Raw genomic sequence first — 17,044 nt, forward strand, 5'->3', positions numbered from 1 at the left:
TCCATATGCAGGGTTCTGTGGCAGCCCCATGCTGTTGGACATGGCCACCTTCCATGAAGGGTGGTACAGATGAATGGCAAGTTGTGACCTGGGACCTACCTCTGAAAGGGAAGTGGTACTTTGAGTTTGTCAGAGAGGCTGGGGAAGATTGGCCTTAAACAGGGGCTGTGGAGCAGAGGTCTGGGTTGGGAAGTAATCCTGGGGCAGGCACCTGGCTGGACGCCAGGGGAGACAAGTACCCAGGCCTCAGGGGCAACAGGAAAGCATCAAAGCATTAAAAGTCAGAGGGCAGGACTGGGGCTGTAGCTCAGTGGTAGAGCACTTGCCTAGCATGTGTGAGGCACTGGATTCGATCCTCAGCACCACGTGAAATAAAATAAAGGCATGTTGTACATTTACAACTAAGTCAGAGGGCAGTTGATGGTGTGAGGTGAGCAGTTTTTGTTTTGAGTGCTTTCCTGGCTGCTGTGTGGACAGAGCATGGCAGATGAGCAGTGTCCAACACAGATGTTGGACAACTTCCTGAGGGATGGAAAGAATAATTCCTTAGTCGGGGGTGGTAGAAACCAGGGCAGACACGCACACCATAGGGAGGAGCGCTGAGTGCTAAGTGGTGGATTAAGGAGTGGACATCATGAGACTGGGTCCTGGGCTCCAGGAAGAGCCCCTGCACTGATACTGGCATGTGCAGTAGGTGCCACAAGGTGCCAGAAAGGGCACCTTGTGGCTGGGGATGTGGCTCAAGTGGTAGGACGCTCGCCTGGCGTGCGTGCGGCCCGGGTTCGATCCTCAGCACCACATACAAACAAAAGATGTTGTGTCCACCGAAAACTAAATATTAAAATAAAAAAAAAGAAGGGCACCTTGTGTGGATGTTCTGGGTTGGGCACCTCCCAGAGTGATTGTTGGTTGTTGAGCTTAAGTACCTGGAGCTGTGGGAGTGAAGCGTCACCTAAGTCTCTGGCCCTGGTGGTGCCCAGAGCTGAAGGTGGAAAGGTGGGCATGGTTTATGTTCAGAGGCCAGGAGTGCCTCCAGGAGGAAATGACAGTTCATTGGAAGAAGGATCCAAAGCCTACAAGGAGAAGGTGGCAGGTAGAGAGCTAAGGCAGGGTGGTGCCTGGACCTAGGACAGAGGGTCCCCAGCATGGCCATGCACCAGGGTCCAGGAAGACCATGGGATCTGGGGATGTGGGTGGCCTTGGTGCTGTGCTGGACCTGAAGGCACTATTAGAGAATGGGTAGGTAGCAAGGGCCTGGCGCCAGGGCCGGGAGGAAGGAGTGGAAGGGGTGGCAGGGACAGAGTTGACGGGAGTTCTCCTGAAGTAGAAGGCTCCCAGCAGTAGACCCCTCTAGGCCCATGGTTCACATTCGGAGGGACCCTATTCTCTGCCTTTTTGGAAGGTGAATTTCCTAGTCCTTACTGATTGTTTTTTTCTGGGTTGTTCATTAAGCAGTAGGTTCCAAACACTGAGCTCTCAGGTTGAGAGGAAATCCAGTGGGGCTGCTGCCCCAAGAGTGCCCCTCTTCACTGCCTGCCTGAGGATCTCCTAGGGCCACGGTGAAGGGGCAGGTGGCCACTAGGGGGCACGCCAGCCCCTCGGATGGATGGCCTCTGCCGCCTGCGCCTGCACCTCCTTCACAAGTCTGCTCCTGCCCTGCCAGGACAGGGCCACTGCAGGGAGGCTGCATCCCTTGCAGGGCCAGCCCTTCAGGTCACACTATGGACTCCTGTTAGGACTTAGCCTTAAAGTACTGTTCCAGAGGGCTCAGGTGCCTCCATGGGGTGCTGTGCCCTAAGCCCCAGTAACCCTCCTGTGAGTGGCACTGTTGTCCCATTGTCCTCATCCTCCTTCAGCAGGCTCAGGGCTTGCCCAAGTCACAGAGCTCATCAGTGGTTTTGAACCCAGGCCCCTGCCTTTTCTCGCAGCACTGTGGGGTGGAGAGGTGTTTCCCTTGACCTTCATCGCTGAGACCCGCTCTCCATCCTGTCCCATTTCCTGTGCCCTCTTCATGTCCTTAATCTACAGTTGTCCTTGTCCCTGGCTGTCTTCTTTGACTCTCACTGGCATTGTTTCTGTTTCAGTCCCTGATTGTCTTCTTTGCCTGTCCCTAGGTGCACCTTCTCTGCCCTGTGCTTTCATCCCCTTCATAAGTATGGTCTACATATGTCACCACAGGACCCTTGGAGCCCAGGTTGTGGAGCACAGAGCTGAGAGGAGCTACTCCCTGGATCCTGCCTAGTGCCCACCTGGTGTGTGGCAGTTGCTCAGTAAACTGCATCTGGGAAGGCTTTGCCAGGAATGGCACAGAGCCCTGGGCCCCTTCCAAGTATGCCCACAAGGCCTGGCTTTGGAAGCCCTCTCGGCTGGTCCCTGCCTCAGCTGACTGTGCTCTCCTGCCCTACTCACTACCCCATGCACTCCCCCATTACACCAGTACACTCCCACCTCCACATCATGCTCGGGTTCTTCCACCTTCCCCAAATACCTTTCCCTTGCCAGAGTAAGAGAGCAAGTTCTGCTTGTCCTTTAGGGTTCAGCTCAGGTCTCAGTTCCTCCCCAAAGGTCCCTATGACTATTCTGCAGAGTACATCCCTTGGTTTCAAGTTTAGTGATGGCTGGGCTGTTTGCTCATCTTTCTGTCCCCGGCACTCAATGTGGGCTGCTCACAGCAGGTATTCACTTGGTTTTCCCCTTCTTTTTTTTTCCTCCCCTAGTACAAGGGATTGAACCCAAGGCCTTGTATATTAGGTAAAGCACTTTACCAATGAGCTATTTCCCCAGCCCACTTATCTAAAATTTTGAGACAGGGTCTCACTAAGCTGCCCAGGCTGTCCTTGAACTCACAAACCTCCTGCCTCAGCCTCCTAAATTGCTAAGATTACAGACTGTGCCACTGTGCCTGCCCCTAGTCCATTTTAAAATTACTTTTTTTGGTACCAGAAATTGAACCCAAGTGTGTTCAACCACTGAGCCACCTTCCCAGCCCTTATTACTTTTTATTTTGTGATGGGGTTTCAGTGAATTGCTTTGGGCCTCACTAATATGCTGATGCTGAACTCCAACTTACAAAGCTCCTGCCTCAGCCTCCTGAGCCACTAGGATTACAGGTGTGGCTCAAAATAACTTTTATGTTGAAATGGGCTAGGGTTGTAGCTCAGTGGTAGAGCACTTGCTTTAATACACATGAGGCACTGGGTTTGATGCTTAGCACCACAAAAAAATAAATAAATAAAATAGGCAATGTGTCCATCTATAACTAATATTGTATTGTTTTAAAAATATTTTAAATAGGGCTGGGGCTGTAGCTCAATGGTAGGGCACTTGCCTAGCATGTGCAAGGCCCTGGGTTTGATCCTCCGCACTACATAAAAATAAATAAACTAAAGGTATTGTATCCAACCACAATTAAAAAAATAAATATTAAAAAATATTTTAAATAAAGAAATATTTTTAAAACAAGAAAAAAGAAACAGGGTCTTTCCTAAATTGCTGAGGCTAGTCTCAATTTGTGATCCTCCTGTGTCAGCCTCCCAAGTTGTTAGAATTATAGGCAGTGCTTCTGTGCCCAGCAAGGATCTCAGCCTCTTTAATTTTATTTTGAGGCAGTCCCTCTAAGTTGCCCAAGCTGATCTCCAATTTGCCATGCTCCCACCTTGGCCTCTGAGTCACTGGGGTACCAGAAGTTTGCTCCCACCCAATTCATGGTTGAACCTTTAATGTTCTCCTGATGTTATAGGCATAAATTATTTTTTTTTAATTGTCAATGGACCTTTACTTTGTTTATTGATTAATTTTTAAAAAATATTTATTTTTTTAGTTGTAGTTGGACACAACACCTTTATTTCACTTGTTTGTTTGTTTGTTTTTATGTGGTACTGAGGATCGAACCCAGGATCTCGCATGTATGAGGCAAGCGCTCTACCGCTGAGCCACAACCCCAGCCTTTATTGATTTATTTATATGTGGTGCTGAGAATTAAATCAGTGCCTCACACATGCGAGGCAAGTGCTCTACCACTGAGCCACAACCCTAGCCCTAGGTATAAATGATCTGAAACAGGTATTTTGCAAATATTTTCTTGAGTCTGTGGCTTTGAGTTTTGGTCTTTTATTCTCTTGACAATGTCACAAAGCAGAAAAACAAATTTTCAGTATTTTTTCCCCAGTGTTGGTGATCAAACCCAGGGTTTTGCACTTGCTAGGCAATCACTACACTGAGCGACAGCCCAGCCCAGAAATTTTCAATTTTAATGAAGTCCAATTTGTGAGATTTTTCTCCCATGATCATACCTCTGGTGTTAGACCTAAAAAGTCATTGCTGTATCCAAGGCCACCTAGATTTTTCTTCTGTGTTATGTAACAAAGGTTTTATGGTTGCATGTTCTGTGCTTAGTTCTGTAGTCCATTTTGAGTTAAACTTTTGTGAAAAAGGTAAGGTCTGTGTAGAGATTCTTTTTTCCTTTTTCCTGAGTTGTTCCAGCACCACTTGTTGAAAAGACTACCCTTTCTCCATGGTGTTGAGTGGGTTCTTTTGTTTGTTGATGGACCTTTATTTTATTTATTTATTTATATGCAGTGCTGGGCCTTGAACCCAGTGCCTCACATATGTTAAACGAGTACTCTACCACTGAGCCACAACCCCAGCCCTTGATTGGTTTTTGTCAAAGATCAGTAGACTGTATTTGGGGGGATCTTTTCCAGGCTCCCTTGTCTGCTCCATCAATTTGTTTCTCTTTTTAGTAAAATTGGGTTTGTTCTCCTTTATCATTGTGTTGATTATTCTGGGTCTTTAGCTTCTTCATGAGAATATAGAATCAGTTTGTCGATATTTACACAGCAACTTCTGGAACTTTGATTAGGATTGTTGTGTGGACTCTGTAGATCAAAGGTGGAGAGAACAGATCTCTCTATGATACTAAGTCTTCATATCCATACATTTCTTTGATCTTCCTTCTTTTTTTTTAAATGCACTTTTTTTAATATTTATTTTTTAGTTTTAGGTGGACACAATATCTTTATTTTTTTGAGAATTTTTAAAATATTTATTTATTTATTTTAGTTTTTGGCGGACACAAAATCTTTGTTTCTATGTGGTGCTGAGGATTGAACCCAGGGCACACGCATGCCAGGCGAGCGCGCTACCACTTGAGCCACATCCCCAGCCCCTTAAACGCACTTTAAAAAAATATGTTTTATTAGTTATTGAAGGACCTGTATTTATTTATTTGCTCATATGTGGTGCTGAGAATTGAACCCAGTGCCTCACACATGCTGGGCACGAGCTCTACCACTGAGCCACAACCCAACCCTTTCCTTCCCCTCCCTCCCTCCCCCCCCCCCCCTCTCTCTCTCATACTAGGGATGGAATCCAGGAGCACCTTCCACTGAGCTGCATCCCCAGTCCTGTTATTTATTTTTTCAGATTTTGAGATAGAGGGGCTGGGGATGTGGCTCAAGCGGTAGCGCGCTCGCCTGGCATGCGTGCAGCCCGGGTTCGATCCTCAGCACCACATACCAACAAAGATGTTGTGTCAGCCGAGAACTAAAAATAAATATTAAAAATTCTCTCTCTCTCTCTCTCCCCCCCCCCACTCTCTCTTTAAAAAAAAAAAAAAAAGATTTTGAGATAGATCTTGCTACACTGCCCAGGCTGGCCTTGATCTTGAAATCCTTCTGTCTCAGCCTTCTGAGTTGCTGGGATTATAGGTGTATGCCACTGTGCCCAGCCTTCTGCAGTTTTTTCCATCAGAGTTTTGTAGTTTTTCTCATATTTTGTCAATACATATTTTGTTAGATTTATAAGTGAACATTTCAACTTTTTGATTCTGATGCAAATGGTAATGTTTTTAATTTTAAATTACAATTGTTTATTTTTTTAATATGAAAATAGGAATCTGAAACAGAAGTAGAGCTGCACTCAGACATAAAAATGACCTGCTGATGAGCCCCCACTGCCCCACCCCTGGTATCCAGCATTGACACCCTTGCCTATGTTGGTCAGGACCTTCATCCTTGCCCAGAGAATATCCCAAACATATGGGAACATGGTCACACAAATAGAGATTTTTGTTTATTTTTGACCACAGTAGAATCACAGTGTGCCATGTTATTCTGCAACTTCCTTTTTGCACTTAACAATTTATTATGGACAGTTATGGCCAAGCCTATAAATAGTGGACACAGAGTCTGCCCTTTCTCTGCACAGTTCTTTTTTTCTTTTCTTTTTGTGGTGCTAGAAGTTGAGGGGGCCTCGTGCATGCTAGACAAGCACCCTACCACTGAACAGTATCCTCAGCCCTCTGCCCCAGTTGTCTATGTATATACACTTGGGTACACGTACAGATACACAGATTATTCCACAAAAAATGGCTTGAACGAGGTCTGGGAGTTTTATTTCAGTAGAGTTCTTTCTTCTTTTTTTGTTCATCTCTGCTCTCAGGTAGTATGGGTCAGTAACTAAGCTGGGTGGACTGTTAGAAGGTGTTAGCTCCATTTTCTGATTGGAAGTTAGAAATGCCAACGTCTGAGGAGCCAGGACGCCTTGCACAGGGCTGGACATGCCTGCAGCAGCCTCCTGCTGGTTCTGGGTCTGCATTCTCCTTTTCAAGGGTCCTATTCATGGCACCACTCCATAAAGTCATTGGGGCGACAGGAGAGGGCATGCCTGTGACATGCCTGGTTCATAGTAGGTGCTCAGGAAGGTGAGCGGTTGCCCCCACCAAATGTGGTCTTCTGGGGGAAGTGGGCGTGAAGCAGGACCCGTCCATGCCAAAGGAGGAACTGGGTTGGGGCATGTAATGCCAGCCCCGGGTAGAGAGGCAGGGGCCAATCAGAATCTGGAGTGAAGAAACGGGCTGACTCTAATTGTATATTTTCTGTTTCCTCTTCTTTGCTTTTGCAGGACAAGCAGCTAAGGATCTTCGACCCCAGAGCAAAGCCTGAGGCCTCTCAGGTGAGTTGTAGGGGTGGTGGGGTGGGTGGACACCTCCATGCAGGATGAGGACCCAGAGGTTGTAGCAGGTGGAGGAGGGCGGGCGGGTTCCTGATGCAGAGGCCATGGGCAGTGGCTGCTGCTGGTAGAGCTCTTCCTGGAAAGCCAGTTCTGGGTCCTGGGAGGGCCTGGCTTTGATCACAGGGTGGGAGCAGCCTGGCTGCCCACAGGCAGGCGGAGGAGGTATCCTGTGGCTTCAGGAAGGTAATTTGAGATTCCAGTTTCCTTCTTTCCTTTGTGACCCTCACCCCCCCCACACACACACACTCTTCTTCCCTGGCATGGTCAGAAGAGACCAGCAGAGAGTATCCCCAAAGTCTCCCACCCTCTGTGCTCTTCAGGCCTCACAGAGACCCCTGGGGTAGGGAGGGCCTATCAGACCTACAGGACTGAGAGTTTCTGCATGTTTTGGTTGCACATGTTTGCAAGTGTATATTGCATGGGGGCACATGTGGCCATTTGCATTCCACATAAGGAGGCTGGGACCTGGGTTCATGCAGCAGACACAGAGTCATTGGGAGTCATTAATTTATCCAACAGACCTAGAGGCAGCAGCCAGTGAGCCAGATACAGTGGCCCTGCCCTAGGTAGTACTGGGGGCTTCTCTTTGGGAATGGATTAGTGCTTCTCTGAGCAACTGACATTGAAGCTTCAGCCTAAGTTTCATTTCACCAGGGTGACATGCACAGATGGCCTGAGGTAGGATGAACTTGTCCCAGAAGTCTGCTGAGGGACCCAGAGGGGAGGCAGGCCATGTTAAGAGCCTGTCCCCTGGGCTTTGGAAAGCCCCTAGAGTGTTTAAGCAGGAAGTGAGATGAGTGGATTTACTCCCCGCCCCATAATTTTGTATGGTGCATTATAATTATACATAATGATGGGATTTATTATACATATTCACACATGCATATACTATAAGAATATAATTTGGGGCTGGAGCTTTAGCTCAGGAGCAGAGCACTTGCCTTGCACGTGTGAGGCACTGGGTTCAGTCCTCAGCATCACAAAAAAATAAGCAAATAAAATAAAGACATGCTATCCATTAAAAAAAATATGTATATATATTTAATATATGTGTGTGTGTGTATATATATATACACACACACACACACACACACACAAATATATATATAAAATTTGGCCAATATCGTTCCCATTATTTCCCTTTCTTCCCCCTCCTCCCCTGGTCCCTGTTCTCTGGTAGTCCTCCTTCAGTTTTCATGAGATCCCCCACCTTTCTTTTCCTTTTTTCTTTCTACCTTCTGCACATAAGAGAAAACATATGACCCTTGACCCTTGACTTTTTGCATTTAGTTTATGTTCTTATTATTAAGAACATAATGTTCTTAAGTTCCATCCATTTTCCTGCAAATAACCTAATTTCATTGGATTTAAATTTCTGATTTCCAATTTGTGATCCTCCTGCCTTAGCCTCTTAAGTAGGTGGGAATTTTCTAGAAACTGAAGTCTTCTCCCTCAGGGAGATGAAGTGTAGGGTCCTACCGCCAGCTCTGGGGAAACGCTCCCTAGCAAAGGTACATACCCATCTACACCCTGTCCCCATTTCAAGGGCTTAATGCCCACCTAGGGCCAAGAGTAGACCATCAGCTCAAACCTGGTAGCCTGAAATTTGAGTTTTGGGGGGCCAAAATGGTACAGTCAGTTCCATTCTGGCTGAAGACAGAAAGGAAGCCCTATCTGACTGGTGAATTGAGATGAAAAGTAGTTTGGTTACATCCCACCTGTGCATCCTGGAGGGGCTACCTGGCCTCCTCCACCCAAGAGGACATTTGTGTCTCAGAGAAGTGTGGGTGTGGACAATAGGCTTCACCTGGTAGTTTTCCTTAACTCACCTCTAAGCCTTTACCCAGAAAGGGGTCCAGGCTCTACTTGGAGGATAAACTGAATCCCCCCTTTCCCAGGTCGTCCTCTGCCCAGGGCCTCAGATGCTCGGCCTGGAGTGCCTGCACTCGTACCCGCTGGGCATGCCATGCCCAGCCTCTGGGCCAACCCTGGAGTGTTTCTCCATTCTCTCCCCTCCACGCTACCTCCTTCCAGCCCCCGCCCTTCCTCCAGCAGGGCTGAGTGGGGGCTGAGGTGGAGTTGGAGTGGCTGCTGGCCAAGGGAGTCTGATTCCTAGTGGGTGAAGGTCTGTGCCTGGAGGAGCCTCTGAAGGGGCTGCAGCCAGGAGATCTGGGAGGAGCGAGGGCGGCTCCCTGACTGCAGAGACTGTGCCTGGCGCCTCGGCCCTGCTGGTGCCTTGCGGGGGCAGTGGGCTTGGAATGCCGTCCTCCGCCTGGCCCTGCCCCCCACTTCCGCCCAGGGCATCTGGCCCACACCTGGCTTCTATTAAGAAAACCACTGCTGGCGGCAGGGGTGGGCGTGAGCCAAGGGGCCAGCTTGGGGGAAGTCCTGCTAGGAGCACCTTCTCTGAGGGGGCATGGCTGGGGCTCCTGGAGGATAGCATCCTCCTCCATCCCATTTCTTCCCCTCACTATCCTCGGAGCCTGAAGGCTGTGCGGTGCAGGGACGAGTCCTCCCTTCACTGTCTGGACCCTGCTTTGGGCCACCTGAGCTTAAAGCAGAAACCTTTGGGTGCCTCCTTCTTATTTACATCCCTGTTTTGTTTTTACTTTTTATTTTCATGTATGTATACATGTATTTTTAAATTTGTTCTTATTAGTTACACATGATAGAATGTATTTTGACATACACGTATGGAGTGTAACATTCTTCTGGTTGTACGTGTTGTATAATTACATTGGTCGTGTAATCATACGTGTGCGTGGATAGTAATGTCTGATTCATTCTACTGTCTTTCCTATTTCCATTCTCCCTCCCTTCCCCTCATTCTCCTTTGTTTAATCCAAAGTACTTGTATTTTTCCCTATTGCCCCCTTATTGTGAGTTAGCATCTGTATATCAGAGAAAACATTTGGCCTTGGCTTTTTGAGATTGGCTTATTTCTCATGATAGTCTCCAGTTCCATCCATTTACCAGCAAATGCAATGATTTCATTCATCATTATGACAGAGTAATATTCCATTGTGTATGTATACCACATTTTCTTTATTCTGTATGCATGTATTTTGTTTTGTATTTTTCAGTGCCAAGGATTGAACCCATGGCTTTCCTCTTGCTTGGCAAGTTCTCTACCACTGGACTTTTCCCCAGCCTTTTTTATTTTTTATTTTGAGATAGGGTCTTGCTAAGTTGTTCAGGCTGATTTCCAATTTGTGATCCTCTTGCCTTAGCCTCTTAAGTAGGTGGGATTATAGGTGTATACCAACACAGTCTGCTCTATATCTTTTCGAGATGTGGTCTCCTTTTGCTGTCCAGGGTGGCCTTGAATGCCTAAGCTCAAGCATCTTTTTGCCTCATCCTGGGACTACAGGTGCATACCACTGTGTCTGGCTTCCTCCTTCGTTTTTCAATTATGTCTATGACCACTGTAGGACTTCCACCCTGATGGCCCCCCTAGAAAGTTGGCTCTTTGGATCTTTCTGAAGTCCAAGCCAGGACACCAGGGGTCAGGATGTTTCTTTCACTGCTCCAGGGCCACAAGTAGAAGAGCCAGGCCTGTTCTATCTGAGCCCCCAGGCCCCTTCTGCTGCTCCTTCATTGAACCAAAGCCTTGGAGGGGGGTTGGTGAAGCCCTGAAGTCTTGACTGTCTCAGGGAAGCAGCACACTGAGGCTGGGAGATGCTTGGGGAGCAGTGAGGCCTCAAGATCCTCCTTAGGGACAGAAAGGGGCCCCGGATGAGCCATCTGACCTCTCTTTGTGGGGGAGTATGTGCCTCCTGACCACCCCATGTGACAAAGCCTGGGGGGCTGAGCATCTGGAACCCAGCACTGAGCCTGGCTCAGGTGAGGGTCTTACCACTGGAAAAAGTTTCCTTGCCCTAGGAAGGAGCCCAGGGCTTCCTGATGAGCAGCCCTGCCCCACACCGTTGTCATGGTAATCCAGAGGGGCTTTGGTTGCATTGCAGTGAAATGCTGGGTATGCACACACACACCCACACTCACTGGATGGGCTGGTGCTGCCTGCCTGGCTGTACCTCCTCCTCTCCTCTTCCTGAGGCCAGGTAGCAGGGACTTTGGTCCAGAGACTGAGGGGCAGTGAAGCCCTCCTAAAGCTTCTCCATGAGCAGATACCCTATTGCCTGTGGGGACAAAGGCCACCCCCAGGAGGACCTGCAGCCTCTTTGCTTCTAGGAGGGAACCTCCAGACTGGCCTCTTGCGCCAGGGTAATAGGATGCAGCCTTCCCCGGGGCCCAGGAGATTGAGATGCTGAGGGCTCAGAGGCAGGGCTTCTCTTTTGTGAGTCTCTCTGAGGTCAGCAAAGAACTTTCTATTTTTGAGATTGGAAATTACTCCAGTGATCTGGGGTTAGAGGTGGCTGCTGACCTTCCCAACCCATGTGGCTTCCTGTGGCCCCTGGGCCAACAGCTAGGTTCACCATAATGGGGAGTGGCTTTCCGAGTACTTTTGCAGAGGTTAGTGCTGTGTGCCTGGAGGCCTGGTGCCCTCCCCAGGGTGAGCTGATCCAGGATGCTTGCTGGAAGCCAGAGGGCTTCTGGGGCAGTGGTCGTCTTGGGCTCCCCTAGCCCTCTCTCTGCTGCATTGCAAGTCTCTTCACCCCCGGTCTCATGTCCTCATGCGGAGTGAGATCATGGGACCAGCTCACAGGACTGGAGGCTCAGGTAGCCTCCAGCTGCATTGCTAGGTGACTGGGGAGAGGGCTTGCTTTCTCTAGGTCCTGGTTTCTGCACCTGTGAACAGAAGGTAGAAGATGTAGGCCAAGGTGCATTTCGCCTCAGCTGTGCCTCTGAATGAGAAATGCTTGGTGATAGCCTGGCCCTGCCTCACTCACCCACCTGTTGCCTGCACCAGCCTCTCTGCTTCCATCTCCTGCTGTGTAGGTGTTAGTTCTGCTGTCTACCTCACACCTCTTTGCTCAAATGTTACTTTATAATGACTTCAGTTACACTCTGATTGTACACTGTTATCATCTTTAAAAATAGAGCATTTGAGGCTGGGTGTGGTGGTGCATTCTTGTAAGCCCATCTATTCAGGAGGCTGAGGCAGCAGGATCACAAGATTGAGGCCAGCCTCCATAACCCTGTCTCAAAATAAAATAATGGCCAGGGATGTAGCTTTGTGGTGGGCCACTTGCCTAGCATGCATGAGGCCCCCTGTTCAATCCCTGGTACCCCACCTCGTTTGATATGTGGCAGATTCTCCTGTGTTAATGTTCCTTGTGGCAGTCCTCCAAAGGAGGTCCTGCTACGGTAGTTTTTACAGACAGGGAAACTGAGGCACTGACTTTGTGACTCATTCTGGGATAGGGCCCTTGGGCAGGTCTGGGGTTTCATTCAGGCAGTCTGTCTCAGGTTGTTCCCTCACCTCCACTTGGCTGCTCTGTGGCGCTTACAGTGATGTTGAAGGCCTAGTTATTTCCATTTGGTCTGGTCTGCCTCCCAGTGTAGATACTCCGTGGGCTTGGGGACCTTGTCCATTCTGTTCACTGTGTCTCCAGCTCCTGGCACATTGTGTGGCTTGGATAATTGTATTATGAAAGAACAAATGAAGGAGCAGCTTGATTTCACTCACATTCTTGGTCCTCTGAGGACTGCCCATCCCCACTGCTGGCTTCCGGCTTGGTCCTTGGCCTGAGGGAGGCCTCACGTGTTTGTTGAATGAATGAATAATGTGCAGACCAGTTGGAACCATCCGGTTTGCTTCTTACACAGGGATATTTGTACACTGATGAGAAGACAGAAGCCCAAATGACACTTCTCACCTATTCTGGGTGTCAGGGGCCTGACCCTCTTCCTGGATCTGAACCCCTCTTAGGTCAGGGAGAGGGGTGTGGGGCCCTGGTTCTCAGGCTCCAGCCCTGACTTCCTGTGCTGCTGTGGCTGGGTGGGAAGGGAGCAGTGAGAAAAGCCCCTGGAACAACGGGTGGAGGAGTGTTTCCAGGTCTCCCACGCTGGGGTCGCCTCTGTAGGCTGAGGAGGGGGCCCTGGGCCAGCTCCTCGCTGGCTGCTTCCCTCCCTCATTCATTCCCAAGGAGATCGTGGGAAGCTTGGAGGAGGCTGGCCATGGTTGGGGTGAGCTATTTTTGGTAACAGGGTCCTTGTCTCAGGCTCCAGGGGCCAGGGTGACTGGGAGAGAGCTGTTTGCATTTCCTCTGGCCCCCTCAGCCTCCCCCCCACCAGGGCCCAGAGGGACAAGGCTGCCTGCCCGGGATGTGAACTTCTCTCTCCTTCCTGGGGGCCTTGAGCCTTCCTGCTGGCAGCTCTAGCACCGTGGGAGGCCACAAGGGGCACTGCACTGCCCTCTCTAGGACTTCCCCAGAACTTGGCCCTAGGCCTGCCCTCTGGCCCGCTGGCAGCTCCCAGAGGCAGTGGTAATCCTGCTAATCCTGCGATTTGCACAGTGCTTTGCTGAGGGCAGCGTGGGTACCATGAGCCCTGTTTACAAGAGAAAAATGAGATTTTGAGAGGGTGTGGGGTCCCCAGGGTCATATGGCTCGGGGATATGGGCAGGGTAAGGGATGGGGTCTCAGCCTCTTTTAGGCACCTGCTTTTAGTCCAGCCTTCCCAGGAGGTGAGCATCCACCAGGGCCTATTGACACAGCTGTCCTGGTGGGGTTGGAAGTGGGCTTTGTCCTGTGTGTATGAAGTCTCTTTTGGCTTAGGTCAGCCATAGGAAATTCCAAGGTAAAGACCGATCTGTCCCTCTGTGGGTGCTCAGATGGGTGGGTAGCAGAACTACCCTAGTTGAGGCCCACTCCACACCTCCACCCCTTGTCTAGGGCTCCAGGGGCCAGTACAACTAGGAGAGAGCTGTGTGCATCTCCTCTGGCCCCCAAGGGGCCCTGATGGCTCAGCCCTGGTTCTGCATCCTGTAGAGCACAAAGGCCCACGAGAACAGCAGGGACAGCCGGCTGGCATGGACGGGTACGCAAGAGCACCTCGTGTCCACAGGACTCAACCAGGTAGGGACTTCTCCAGCGCGAGCAGGGCACTGTCACGTAAGTCCTAGTCTAGAGGACTAGGGCGTGTCTAGTCCTTTAGACTCCTGACCTAGGAAGGTGGGATAAGGCTGGTGGGAGGTAGGGAGCTGATGTCCAGTTCCAGGCCTGTCCATATACGGCCTGCCTCTGCAGCTGGGTCTCAGAGCCCCAGGGGACTAAGGGCTGTGGAAAACTGGTGAATTCCATTTGCAATAGCTAAGCCTGACCCTGGGAGCTTTGGTGGCCCCACAGGGACCAGAGTCCATGGAGGGAACCGCCCCTGTCCTTTGTCACCTAGGGGTTGTTAAAGGAGCAGGACAGGGAAACCCAGACTCTTTCTCCTGGCATGTCTTCCCCCTGCTCTGCCTTGTACCAGGCATACCCTCAGGCATTGGGTTTCAGGAGGCCCTGAGGTAGGCAGGCCAGGACCCTCTGAGCCTCTCTCTGGCCCTCCCCACAGATGCGTGAGCAAGAAGTGAAGCTGTGGGACACCCGTTTCTTCTCCAGTGCCCTGGCCTCCCTCACCCTGGACACCTCACCCGGGTAGGAGCTGCAACAAGTTGGGGGGGCTGGGACCAGAGGACCAGATGAGTGCTGAGTCCAGGTCTGGTGCATTAGCCATTGGTAAGGGTCCTTAATCCAGCTTGGCAGTTAGTCAGGCTGGTCACCTGTTATCTGGCTGCAGGTGCCTGACCTGGGCTGCAAGGTCTATGTAAAAGACTGCTCTCCAGGAGCCCCAGGTTTCAACAGCAAGGGCACTGAGGTAACCTTCAGTTAGCCAGTGAGCCTGACCTGCCCTGGTGGACCCTGGTGGGCCCTGGTGGCAGACTGGGTGCTGGGTCATGGGGTATGGCCTAGGGCTCACAGGTGTATTTTGACATTTGGGGAGGGGATTGTGGCCTGGAAGATGCACTTGATTTTGTTGAGGATATTTGTGGGACTGAGGACCCTGGGAGACCTACAGGAAGATGGTTATGGGATAGACAAGTAGAGATGTTGGGAGAGATGAGCAGATTTAGAGGGGCCAGTGGCAGATAGGAGTGGGCTTGGATTCTATTGAGGTTTATGACATTCAGTCAGCACTTGCTACACGGCTGTCACTGTCCGTCCCCAATTGGGGCTGGTGCCCAGGAAGCATGGGGGAAGTCCACATACACCTTTCCTTCCATCCCCACCAGAAGTATATGGAGGAAGGTTTGTGGAAACCCTGGTGGGGTCCCCAACCAGGCCGGCAGCTTTGTGCAGAGATGGCATTGGTCCACAGTGGCACAGAGCCAGCCATCAGGAGGCCTGCAATGAGCACTTACAAGGGAGCAGTCATTTAGTCTGCACGACCACCCACATTATAGCTGAGGAAACCGAGGCTTGGGAAGGTTCACACTTAGCCAAGCAAGGATATGGGGGGAAGGGGCAAGGACTTGGTCCCTGTCCCAAAGCTCCAGCTGTGACTCATGGAGGGGCTGGCTTGTGCTCTTCCAGGCAAGGGGATTGTGGACTGCTAGAGTTAGGAAAGAACCTTCTTATGTTAAAAAAACTGAATCACGGAGGGACAGAGACCAGGAGCAGCAAGGGCAATGTGTCTCCCTTGGATCTTCTAGAAGAGCCCTTGGCCGAGTGTTCCCTAGCTGAGTGCGCTGCCTAAAGAGGGGGACTTGGTCAGGATGACAGAGACCTTCCATCCCATCCTCTCACACCTAGGGAGAGGGAGACTGGGACGCTGTTGGCATGGCCAGTTTTACAGGTGAGGAAGGCAAGGCTGAGTGAGACTCAGGACTTTCTTCAGCCTCCTGCTGCTCTAGGCCTGGGGAACAGGGGGTTCAGGAAGGAAGTCAGCAGAGCCCAGCCTGCCCTGGAGGAACTGGAACAGCTGGGCCACGGGGTCCTACACCCATCATCTGTTCCACGTACCCACCCCAGCCCTGAGGTTGTCTTGGTGCTGCCCTGGCATCTTGTCCTCCAGACTTTCCCAGACCAGTTGGCCCCTTCCCTGCAGGCCCCCAGCAGAGGCGTTGTGGGTGTGAAGGGACCCAGCATCAGCAATCAAGTGCTCACCCGCCCACTGCTTCCTGCCTTCCAGACCCTGCCCTCAGTGATAGGTCCTCCATCCCCCGCAGAGCAACTCCCACCCAGCCCCAGCAGGGCCCCTGGAAGTTAACGATGCTCAGACCCCACGGTGCCACTGGCCAAGGCTGACCCTGTAATTACAGCAGTTAAGAATAGCCTGGAAGGACCAGCAAGGACTGGAGCTTCTCAAATCACTCCCAGATGGGTGTCCAGGCCAGTGTCTTGCCCCTCCGTCCCCAGCCCTGGCCCTGCCAGAACCCTTAGCAAAAGAGCTGGCACTCTCAAGCTAGTGGATGCTAGGGACGCATGCCAGCCTCTAAACTGAGAGGCGGTGGGTCCCCTGCTCCCATGCACCCTGGAAGCCAGAGCCCCCCGCTGACTGGAGATGGAAAGTGCACAGGGCGTCAGCTGTGGGCACAGCTGCAGGGAGGCTGGCAGCGGTGTGCACTCAGCTGCCCTCAGTTTCTTCTGTTTTACAGATTTTCCATCTTGGTTTGAGCAGAACAGTGTGTGCTCTTAAGAGTTATAGAAGCCAGGGGTCAGGCATTCACCCCACTTCCTCCTCCCCTGGGGCGGGAGGGGCTCTATTGTGGTTCCCATCTCTGTCCTTCCTGCCATTTGTGGAGGTCTTCACTGGAGCATGCCACAGTGGGAATAGTTGGGTGTACTGGGAAGCAGGCCAACCTCGGGCCTTGTGAAAGGCTGGTGGGAGGGGCAGGTACCTGGCACTTTTTGTGTGTAAGGCAGGCCCCATGCTTTGTGCCGGGTGGAGATGGGGGATATGAGAGGGACCAACAGAGCTCAGTGTTCAAGAAGCAGCTTTTCCCTGGTCCAGGAGACATGCTTTTGGGTGTGAAATGGGAGGGGGTATGAGTGTGAGGGTGCTGGAGGAACCTATGCTCTATCCCCTATAGCAGCAGGGGTCATGGCCACCGAATCTTCCCCTGTGACTGGCAGCCCCAGCTGGG

The 17,044-nt window shown here is 50.9% G+C and overlaps 1 protein-coding gene across 3 annotated transcripts in view; it reads left to right on the forward strand.

The window, feature by feature from the left end:
- The window catches only part of LOC308651700 (mitochondrial import inner membrane translocase subunit TIM16), a gene marked incomplete at its 5' end in the record, with an annotated part of 66,297 nt that overhangs the window by 13,871 nt on the left and 35,382 nt on the right, over positions 1–17,044 (forward strand). For all 3 annotated transcript variants that reach the window (XM_081299119.1, XM_081299122.1, XM_081299118.1), the window contains 3 exons: positions 6,904–6,954; positions 13,908–13,994; positions 14,473–14,555. In XM_081299119.1, the coding sequence (XP_081155245.1) occupies positions 6,904–6,954; positions 13,908–13,994; positions 14,473–14,555 (221 nt within the window). The remainder of the gene's footprint in view (positions 1–6,903; positions 6,955–13,907; positions 13,995–14,472; positions 14,556–17,044) is intronic.

The sequence above is a fragment of the Spermophilus citellus genome (genome assembly GCF_964194105.1).
Source record: "Spermophilus citellus genome assembly, chromosome: 6".
Lineage (NCBI taxonomy): Eukaryota > Metazoa > Chordata > Mammalia > Rodentia > Sciuridae > Spermophilus > Spermophilus citellus.